This window comes from Cotesia glomerata, linkage group LG8 (genome assembly GCF_020080835.1).
Source record: "Cotesia glomerata isolate CgM1 linkage group LG8, MPM_Cglom_v2.3, whole genome shotgun sequence".
Taxonomy (NCBI): Eukaryota; Metazoa; Arthropoda; class Insecta; order Hymenoptera; family Braconidae; genus Cotesia; species Cotesia glomerata.
The window spans coordinates 9,746,849-9,757,761 of NC_058165.1; the positions used below are offsets into that span (position 1 = coordinate 9,746,849).

Genomic DNA, 10,913 nt, shown 5'->3' on the forward strand with positions numbered 1-10,913 from the left:
AAAGTTTACGTTTTAAAAAAAAGTGCTTATGGTACAAATTATATTAAACAAGTAGAAATAAGCAACGACATAACTTTTGTAAGCAATTTAAAATTAGTCCGGCCTGCAACTCAAATATGTACAGACATGGGCATCTTTGTTTTTGATCTTCCAAATTGTTGGGAAACTGACTAATGACAAAGAGATTATCAAGAGTATGAAATTTATAAATGTATCGAGTAAGTAATACTCGAAATGAATAAATAAACAGTTCTTGAATGACTGTACATGAAAAGAAAAATATAGGAACTGTCTCCATTATTTTACGAAATTTGTTCCTGTTCAATGATAAGGAGTACGAATACAAATTATGGTAACAGTTCCTAGAGCAATTCTATAATTATTGTCGCTAATTCAAAGTAATGGATCCTATACTATTATGAGTAGTCAATATTTTATTTATAAAACTGATATATCTTAATTAACGAGTTAATAAAATTGAAAGTGTACTTTTGAGATTGAATTTCGATTTTGATAACAAAAAAAGATAATTTTTTTATGTAACTTTAATATTTTTATAATTTTTTTACGTATATCATCTCAAAAGCTTGCAAAAATCTTAAAAGATTTATTTCTATTAAATCAATAAATATTATTTCATACTATAAAACATGCATTATTTATTATTAGTGTGCTTTAATTAATAAGTGATTGAATTTGTAAACATATATTTTCTACTACGAAATGTCCAACAAATATTGCAAAAATTTCCTCACTCCCTAACAACATTAGATTACATTAATTAAATTAGATAAAATTAAATAAGAAAATAAAATTAATTAATTAAAATAAATAAGAAAAAAAAGTATTTCTATCTTTGTGAATAAAATTTTAAGTACAAATGTTATGGAGTATGATCATTTTTAAATAATGTGCTAGGCTTAACAATTTTTTAGTAGAATCATTTGATAACAGAGTTTTTGAATGTACAAGTCATTTTGCTGACTCAAACAGAAAAAATTTCTTTAAAAAAAATTGATTTTATTGTGACTAGAAATTAATTTGTTGATAATTTTTAATCATTATGTTCCTGAGTTGAAGAAATAAAAATTTTTCTCACAGTCACTTTTTTGTTGAAAAAAAATTTGGTAATTATTTACAAGTGGTGTCCACCATTTTAATTTTCATTTTTTTTTTTGAAAATTTTGATATATTTATTTTGAAAAATACATAAAAAAATGAACAATTTGATTAACACAATTTTAACAAATTTTCAAAAAAAATTAAAAAATTTTTAAAAAAATGGTGATATTCAACTTTTTTTTTTGTAAAAAATAAAAAAAAAATTTCGTTCATAAAAATGATAATAAAAATGGTGGACCCCACTTGTAAATAATTACCAATAGTTTTTTTGTGTTTAGAAAAAAAAAATTTTAGATAATAGAAAATTTATGAATTTTTCATCTAAAATTGTTCTTTCCGAAATCTATAAAATTTTTTTGAAAAGAAAATTATTGATTGAAAATTTTTTATTTCTTCAACTCAGAAATTGAATTATTGTAAATCTCCGGCAAATTAATTTTTTATTGCGGCATTGTTTCTTTTTTTCGAAAGAAAATTTATTTCTCAGTGTACAATGGGATTTCTGGGTATTTCTGGTATTTTTATAACTAGTAAAATTCCAGCATAGATACGGTGCAATACCCGATTTAAAAGTTTAGGAGTAAAGTCAGTGTAAGTACGGTGTAATATCTATGTTCTTGTTGCTTACAGTGGGATTCTAGTGTAGAAACGGTGTAACATACGCTCTTTTACATTCACGGTGGGATTCCAGTGTAGAAACGGTGTAATACACGCTTTTTTACATTTACGGTGAAATTCCAGTGTAGAGACGGTGTAACACACGCTTTTTTACATTTACGGTGGAATTCCAGTGTAGAGACGGTGTAACACCTGTTGTTTACATTCAAAGTGAGAATTCGGTTTAAACACGGTGTAACGCAGCAGTTTTTGATCACCGCTGTGTCTACACTGAAATCCTACTGTAACACACCGTGGTACTCTGGTGTAAGTACAGTGTAATTTTTTCACATTTACACCGTGTGATTTTAGTGTATTCGGTGTAATCGGATCCGCTAGGGATAACCTCAAATTTTTTAAATATTTTGACTGTAAATGAGTAATTAATTATTTTTATTTTAGTTAAAAACAGATATGGAAAATTATTTAGAGTGGAAAATGATTGGTGGTAACAAACGGATGAAAAGTAATATTTTGCCACATAAATACATTGAAGAATCAAAACTGACAAGTGTAGAAGTTTCTCCAATGGAAGTAGATCAACCAAGTTCTGAGAAATCCAGCTTCAATTTTGATGATAAAATGATAGGTCGAAATTCAAGCAATAATATCGATAATATGGATCTGGAATATTTGGATACTGCAAATTCTACTGCAACTTAAGATTTTAAAGCCAGTGCATCTAATGTTTTTTATGATAATTTTCCTCCTCAAACTATAAAAGTTAATGCTGCAGTTCAAGTCAAGATAAGAAGTTTATATAGGAGTACACAAATTCAGTGTAAACCTCAAACAAAAGACCGTGCAACTTCTCCCATTAAAATATTCTCTGGAGTAAAAAATTTGGATGACTCATGTTCTTCATCAATTAGTAATAATCAAGTAATGAACACATCAAATACAACAGTAAGTTCATTCCCAACTTCTTCAGATAACCTTTTGTCGACAAATCCAAGTACTGAAAATGAGTGGAAAAGCCAATATCAACAAGAAGAATTCCAAAAATTAAATTTAAAACAAACTTTCCAAAAAATTCAACAATCACCTCGTAAATATATCGGTATTCCAAACGACTGTATGGATATTATCGATATTTTACGGACTGCTAAATTAAGTGATGTTGAAATCTTTCTCACATTAAAAAAAATAAGACTAAATGAAAGTTTTGCTATTTTAGCAGATGATTTTGGGATGTCTACTTCTAATGTAAGTCGTACATTTACTAAGACCTTGCCAATCATAACTGAGTATTTAAAAGACTTCATTATTTGGCCTTCATCTGCAAAAATTAAACAACAATTGCCAATGAGTTTCAGGAGTCGTTATGCCGCAGTTGAATCGATCATTGATTGTTTGGAAATTGAAATTGAAAAGCCAACAGACCCAGTTAAACAATCATTGACATGGTCAGAATACAAAAATGTAATACTGTGAAATATTTAGTATCTTGTACTCCAGATGGTATAGTTAATTTCATATCACCAGGTTATGGTGGTAGAGCATCTGATGCAGAAATAGTTTCAAACTCTGGATACTTGGATTATTTAAAGCCAGGTGCAGCTGTATTAGCAGATAGAGGTTTCAAACATATTGAAAATTTAGTAGTTGCGAAAAAAAGTACATTGATTAGACCTCCTACAGTAAGCTCTAATAAGCAACCAACTCATGATGAAGTCATTGCGACGAAACGAATCGCTAGCCTTCGAATTCACATTGAAAGGTTAATAAGAAGAATCAGAGAATTTCATATTTGTGAACCTCATTCATGTGTTAATGTTAAATTGATTCCGCAAATGGATAATATTATCACGATTGTCGCTGCTTTTAACTAATTTACAAGGACCACTGATAAAAACATAAGTAACATTAGAGATTAATTAAAAATATAATATTAATTATTTTACAAAATTTTGTTATTCACAGTAAATAAGCTTATGTATATATCTATAAACATTCAAAACATACAAGTGTCTTAAAATAATACGTTTTTGATCTTAATTATTTTATTGCTCTGTTTTGTATAAAGAATTAAATAATCGTTTAAAAATACATTTCTCCCAAAATTTACTCAAATCTTCCAATAATTTATTAATTAATTGTGATTCGTAATTAATAATAATAGATTTAAATGCTTTTGTATGTTCGAAGTTCGAGTCTGCAACAACAAACATCGCTTTTTTTCTTCCGGCAAAAAGCATTTGCATTTGCATTTGCGTTATGTACTTCATTGCTACTTTATCGTAATTATTAGTATCAATATATGTACGAGCACTTTTATCTGACGTTGGGCATTTAATTTCAATAACAAATTCGTCGTCAATAGCATCAGGCGAAGCTCCTAGATAAGGATATTTTTCAGATAAAAATAAACCACATTTATTAAACTTTTTTTTCATCTTCTGTTCAACTTGTTGTAAAACCATTGCTTCTAATTTTTTGCCTCGTTCCATAGCTTTTGTATTCCGCAATTTTTTACCACCGACCAACAACTCCACTAAAATTCCATTCGGTGTATTACAACGTGATGCTTCATATGCCTTTGATGCAGTAACTCGTCCGTAGCGCAATGTAAACCAGAGCTCACAGTTTGCTTGATCTTGAGTCATTTTTTCAATTCGCTCACACAAATCTTTTGACATTCGACTTCTGCTGAATGTTAAAAATTCATCATAAGATGTTCCTCCTTCATTAATGAAATTTACTAATAAATTATGAATCGAAAGACTTTGCTCGTTATTTACATCATTGAAGTATTTTAAAATTTGACTCTGTACAGTTTTTTGATTTGTTCTTTTTACAAATTCTTCTAATGCATTAAAAGGTTTATTCAAAGCAATCGATTCTTTAGTACTGGCAAAATCTTTTACCATAATGAATTTTATTGATGATCCAACTTGAGATAGAACTGATTTTCGCCAATAACATTCAATATCCGTCGGTGATGGTTCTTCAGATCTTCTGTGTAGCCACATTATAAAAGCAATCGCATGCTTGCATCCACCTAAAAAAGACAAAGGGAATGTATTGGTAGGTATTTTATTTTTAATCAATTTTTTTTGTTTCTCGTATCAAACAGTAACTATAAATAATAGAGTTAAGAATAACAGTAATAGTTATAGCTAAAATATTTTTACACTATTGCACTTACCTGACGATGCGGCACAATCATGACATTGAATCGATAAAATCTCTTCCTCAACAATATTTAAAACAAGAGTCACTCGATATGATTTATTGTGTACTCTGTGCTCAGGACAAATAAGACATTTGAGAGTACATTCTGGCCCATGAAGTTTTAGTTGAACAAATTCAATAGCAGCATCTCCATACGACTGTCTTCCGGATCTATATTTGAATATATTTATTTTATTATTAGTCTAATATTTCAACTATAATATTTAAACACTTGTTGTAAATTAAAAACTAACCTATATTAAAATTTTTTTTTATTTTTTTCAATATGAGAATTTCACTTTAAAAAAACAAAGAAATGACTGGTTGATTTTTTTATATATACTATTTATTTTTAAAATTTCGATTTATCAAAAAATCCAAAAATTATTAAACAATAATGAAATTACGTATCATGAAAATTTATACTCACAGGTTAGCTTTTGCGCCTTGCATTTCTGCAGATACAAAATTGAAGTTAGTAGCTAAGTAAGATGCGACCATAAAAGCATCAACACGAGGTAGATTATCGGATCGAGTTTCACTGAAACCAGGATCGACTTTTCTTCGAGGCATTTTTATTTCTTTTTAATTATTTATTGTCAGTTACTATCACCCCGTTCACATGTACCACTAGTACCACTCAGCATTTATGGTAATATAGAGTATAATCATAATATCTATGCTAATTATTCTTTTTAAAGAAAAATATTTATGCTACTTTCAGTAAATTTTAGTCTTAATGATAAAATATAACTAAACTCACTATAAATAAAAACCAACTTGAAACTTTTTTCAATAATTTATCATTCGTCGTTTATCATGCATTCAAATAACGCGCCAATAATATGCACAATGACGTCAGACCAATCACATCACGTTTTACATCACGTGATTTTTACATCATATTTGACCACTTTTATTTATTTATTTATTTAAAAATTATTTGTAAAAATTAAATTTTTTTCTTACGTAGGTATTTTATGTGTATCAAAGAATTTATTAACTGAACTTTATTTGCAAAATCGTTTTCATGCAAATACCCAATTATTTATTTTAGCATTCTAAATTTTATTTATTTGGAATGCTTGCGGTCCTGCTATGCATGATATACTATTTTTGCTTTTCCTTAATTAATTTTTATATTTAAATTTGAATAAAACTGAAGACGAATTTAGGACACTGGTGCTACAATAGTACATTAAGATACGAGTGGCATAAATGAGCGATCATTCACGGCGTGTTAGCGCACTCGCTTCGCTCGTGCGCTAACTTCACGCCGTGTCATAATCGCTCATTTAAGCCACTCGTATCTTAATGTACTATTATAACGATTAAATTTATTCTACAGTGTACCAAGCAATACTAAATTCAAATTATCAGCTTAGTATGATATAATACAAAAAGAATGTTCTGACATAAAATGTGTAACTGTATTGTTAATGCTCATGTATACTCTATCATTAATACACTCATAATTTGTTTATCACTGTAATTATTCTTTGAAACACATAATCATAATGCTTTTATCTAAGCTTGATTGAATAGTAGAAAAAAATTCAACTGCAAAAAACATAAACGATAAAGTTGAGTATAATATTTCATTTCAAATAATAAAATATTGATAAACGTAAAAGTGCACTCAACTTTATATACTAGATAGCTAAACTTGACAGACGTTGTCTTGCTAGATAATAATATAAGGTGTATTTACCAACGTTTTTTATTTTAGTGCATACAGTTATATTTATTTATTGCCCATGGTCGAACAAAAAAAGAAATAAAATAAAGTATTTTAAATTTCGTTTGTTTCTTTAATTTCCATTTATTTTGTTACTGTGCACATTCATGACAGATTCAATAAAAAAGATTGCATTAAATTAAAAGCGCTGGTGAACATAGTCATAACATATAAATAATATTAACAGAGTATATGTATAATCATATTCACTACTACCTATTTTATTTAACTTCAGTAATATCTAGTTTATTTTTTCCAACCAATAATTTTGTTTATTTATACTCAAGCATAATAAATTTTATTTATTTCAATAATGAACCAATTTATAATTTCAATGGATATAAAAAATTTAATATATTGACAAAAGATAATTTACTTTATTAAATAATTAAATTAGTTATTGTTTTTTTCTTTTTCTTTCTTTTTTTTTTTTTTTCATTAAAGATTAGGTATAGAATAATAATGGCATTAATATCGTGGGCTGTTCAACTTTCATTACGCTAACGAAACAAAAAAATTAATTAGGTTTATCATTCTTAGCATAATTGAAAAAATTGATTTGATTTTTTAATTATTCGCAAAAAAGAAAACGAAAAAATCCAAAAAATAATTACGGATATTTCCATTCTTCAAATCCTTAATCATTATCATTAATTCATCGAAAAATCCGTTAAAAGCGAAAATTTAATTCTTAAAGGATTTTTTAATTTTCCGGAAAAGTTCAGATATTGTTTTGTTTATAAAAACATAATTTGGATTCTTACGAACATATTAATAATAAAAAAAAAAAAAAAAAAAAAAAAAAAAAAACAGTCAAATCGATCTAGCTATTGTCAAGTTATGCGCTCACCAACGAACAAAATTTCATTTTTATTATATGAAATAAACAAACGATTATTTTTTAATTTCTTTTAATATATTGTGTAAAATGTTTGATTCTTTAATCATACTGAGATTTTCGGATATCTTCAAACAATTGTACATCATTGGACTGTCCACTGGTTGCCATTTAATCTGAATTAGATTTGATTTTTTGGCATTCGGATTTCTGTAAAAAAATTTTGAATTAATTAATGCTTGTAAAAAATTGCTTACCCACCAGCACTCGCGCTATGGAATTTTCTCTTGCGCAAAAATATTCAACCTATGAAATACTAAAAAAACACACGAGTGCTAAAGGGTTTCAATTAAATATCAACAGCTGTATACCCAGTTTTTGCAAAGGTAGTAAATAACTCTAAGAATCTTTGTTGGATGATATATTCAGCTGACCCGATAGCTGGTGGTTTCATTCCAAGTTTATTCAAAATTTTTGGACAAAACAAAAAAAAGATATCTTCTCCATGAGATGTACCTAATTAATCAAAATACATATATGTATACTTTAAAAACACCGTTCGAAAATACCCTACATGGATAGGTAGATTTCTTAGTTAAATATAGAAAAGAAATAGGATCTATAATAATCTAATAACATATGAATATGTTATTTGAAGACATATAGCCCAAATACATTTATTGAAAAATTTTTTCAAATTTTCCAACTTACGAAATAAATTAAAGGAATGGACAAATCATAGCTCAAATTAAAGATAATCGTATAAACTTTAAGATACATTGATCAGATTTGAGTTATTTTTACAGCTGAAAAATTATTTTGAGAAAAATTAGTAATTCAAGTGCTCTAGCGCACCCATTAAAGCGATAAATTCAAATTTTTTTAAAAATTAAAAAATTTTGAAACGCTCACTAATTATAAGCTAATCGACCGATTTTATTCGTCTTCGAACTTAATCAAGATATTCGTCCATAGAATATGTATACGAAATTTCATTAAGATCGATTGGAAATTATGGGCCAAATCCTGATGCTAAGATTGTACCTAAAATATAATCTACCATCATATTTACCATGGTTAATAATACCCTAAAATATTTAAGATTGTTTTAGCATAGTCTAGAATAATTGAGAATACATTAAAACATTTTTAAATAATGAAAAAAAAAAATTATGAAAATAAAACGAATAAAAAGATCTTATTGATAAAAATATTTGTTTACAAAGCAAATACCTTCAAAATTGGTGCCAATTAATTTTTGAAGAACTGCAGTGTCTTTAGAAAAATATTCAAACTTATACACATATGATTGTACATTTGAAATCGATAGTTGAGTCTCTAAAGTATGTTGTATATTGATAAGAAAATTAACAGCGCTCATTAAATCAACATATAAGTTGACATTCTCGTTGGAAATTTTATTATTACCCATGAAGAAATTTTTAATATCTTTCACAGATATATTTCGTTTTTGCAGAAATATTTTGATATTTGGATGAAGCAACAACTCTTCTTGATTATCCTCCACTTCGGCGTAGATTTTTTCATTCATATCTAAATAAAATTATACTTTTAAATATGAATGCAATAAATTAATTAAATAACTTGATTATTAGTAGTAACAGAATTTCACCTGGAAGAATAATAATTCCTTCATGACTTGTATAACCAATTATATGAGGCACTTGAATTCCAAACATAGCAGCTTCTTCTACTGGAATATTAAGAAATGGATTTTTTGATTTTGAATCTATTGACGGTACGAAAGGATTTTCCAGTAAATGAAGTTTCTGTGGTAGATAATATGTTACGTAAACGAGCATTAAATACTGGAACCTTACAATTAGATAAGATAAGTTAAAAAAAAAAAAGTCATGTCGATAATTACATACCTTCCAAGGCCTAACTATACGCTCTGCTTCAACTAGACGAGTCGCGTCGACAGTTCGTAAGTATTCGATAAGTTCTTTAGTGTCAGTTATTTTCTTTCCCAGTAGCAAAGATATCTTTACTGCAGTTTCAACTCCAGAATATGGCGCAGTTCCCCATGGATTAGTAGCCACGCCGCTTTGTATTATAGCTTTGTGAAATAATCCTGATAAGCAAAAATTTTTTTTAATTTCAAATAATTTTTTATCTAAATCAGTTTTTCTTCTTTGTAACCTATTGCATTGCATAATCGATAATCTTTGTATTTAAATTTTGTAATTTATACATTTATTTTTTATGTATTATTCTGATTCTATATACAGGCGCTTTGCACCTCTGTAGATTAGCCGGAATTAAAATATAGTATAAATAAAAAAAATAAAAATATCTTAAACTTGTTTCAAACCTTTCGCTAAAGGTGATAGTGTTAAATAATGCACCGATGCCGCTCCAGCACTGTCTCCGAAAATCGTAACATTTTTCACGTCACCACCAAATTTATCAATATTTTGTTGTACCCATCTCAATGCCATGACCTGATCCTTCAATGCCTGATTTCCAGCAGCTGTTTCATCATCCAAGTTGAGAAAACCTACAAATAATGTATTTATTATATACTTCAAATTTAGCGACAACTTTTTCCAAAGCTGTGCAAATTTACCTAGTATACCAAGTCGATAATTAATTGTAACTAGGACGATATTTTTTTCCATCAAATAATCTGGTCCGTGCATGTCATCATTACCAGAACCCATGATCCAAGCACCACCATGGATCCATACCAATACAGATTTTGATGCCATTGGATTCAAAGTGTTTGTATAGATATTTAAGAAAAGACAATCTTCGCTTCCTATTACTTTCTGTGATGCATTATCATATTGTAATGCTATATTTCCAAATTTCTTAGCATCTCTCACTCCAGTCCAAGATTCTGGTAGTTCTGGATCCTATTGTTTTAGTTATCTTAGTGAGTATTAATCAAAATACAACTAAAAAAAATAAAAAATACAAACCTTGAATCTTAATTCTCCAATCGGCGGCTTTGTGTACGGGATCCCCCGAAACGCATAAAATTCTTTGCCATATATATTTTTTTCTTTGACGCCACACAACTTACCTTGTCGCACTTGCACAAGCATACTCATGATTACCTATTGCATGAATTAGCGACTCAACCTCGCGACTAACGCTGCAATACTAAAATATACTTGAAACCACTAACATTATCAGTTATTTTCGCTTATCTAAAACATGTCATTAATATTATGTTAGCAAGTTCAAGGTGGTTGTGACTGTTGAAATATCTCTTTTTTCATGTTGCTTATTAATATAATTAGAAATTTAAATAGCGCGCTACACACGCGCCTTCATTTTAACCAATGATATATCGTATCCCGTTTCTTTCGAGTTTCGACTATTGACTAACTTCAAACTCTCATGTATTTTTATTTT

The 10,913-nt window shown here is 28.1% G+C and overlaps 2 protein-coding genes across 3 annotated transcripts; both read right to left on the reverse strand.

Moving 5' to 3' along the window:
* Window positions 1–3,751: 3,751 nt before the first annotated feature.
* Window positions 3,752–5,902, reverse strand: LOC123270920. Its single transcript, XM_044737086.1, has 3 exons — window positions 5,384–5,902; window positions 4,928–5,124; window positions 3,752–4,780 (listed from the first exon to the last, which is right to left on the reverse strand). The coding sequence occupies exons 1-3, from the start codon at window positions 5,524–5,526 to the stop codon at window positions 3,783–3,785; spliced, it is 1,338 nt and encodes a 445-aa protein (XP_044593021.1). The 5' UTR covers window positions 5,527–5,902; the 3' UTR covers window positions 3,752–3,782.
* Window positions 5,903–7,456: 1,554 nt separating this feature from the next.
* On the reverse strand, window positions 7,457–10,682 carry LOC123270919 (esterase FE4-like). 2 transcript variants are annotated; one of them, XM_044737084.1, is made up of 8 exons: window positions 10,475–10,682; window positions 10,120–10,408; window positions 9,865–10,050; window positions 9,422–9,624; window positions 9,163–9,319; window positions 8,763–9,083; window positions 7,901–8,045; window positions 7,457–7,739 (listed from the first exon to the last, which is right to left on the reverse strand). In XM_044737084.1, the coding sequence occupies exons 1-8, from the start codon at window positions 10,604–10,606 to the stop codon at window positions 7,586–7,588; spliced, it is 1,587 nt and encodes a 528-aa protein (XP_044593019.1). In that variant the 5' UTR covers window positions 10,607–10,682; the 3' UTR covers window positions 7,457–7,585. The 2 variants fall into 2 exon arrangements, with proteins under 2 accessions (XP_044593019.1, XP_044593020.1); XM_044737085.1 differs by lacking the exon at window positions 7,901–8,045.
* Window positions 10,683–10,913: the final 231 nt, after the last annotated feature.

What these genes read in the sequence shown, in the direction of transcription:
- LOC123270919 (XM_044737084.1), bottom strand. Translation starts at nt 10,606, where the DNA reads ATGAGTATGCTTGTGCAAGTGCGACAAGGTAAGTTGTGTGGCGTCAAA. An exon ending in AATTGGCACCAATTTTGAAG is followed by an intron (nt 8,046 to 8,762) that starts GTATTTGCTTTG and finishes TTGATTAATTAG; the next exon opens with GTACATCTCATGGAGAAGAT. An exon ending in ACTACCTTTGCAAAAACTGG is followed by an intron (nt 7,740 to 7,900) that starts GTATACAGCTGT and finishes ATTTTTTTACAG; the next exon opens with AAATCCGAATGCCAAAAAAT.
- LOC123270920 (XM_044737086.1), bottom strand. Translation starts at nt 5,526, where the DNA reads ATGCCTCGAAGAAAAGTCGATCCTGGTTTCAGTGAAACTCGATCCGAT. An exon ending in CAAGGCGCAAAAGCTAACCT is followed by an intron (nt 5,125 to 5,383) that starts GTGAGTATAAAT and finishes ATTCAAATATAG; the next exon opens with ATCCGGAAGACAGTCGTATG. An exon ending in TGATTGTGCCGCATCGTCAG is followed by an intron (nt 4,781 to 4,927) that starts GTAAGTGCAATA and finishes TGTCTTTTTTAG; the next exon opens with GTGGATGCAAGCATGCGATT.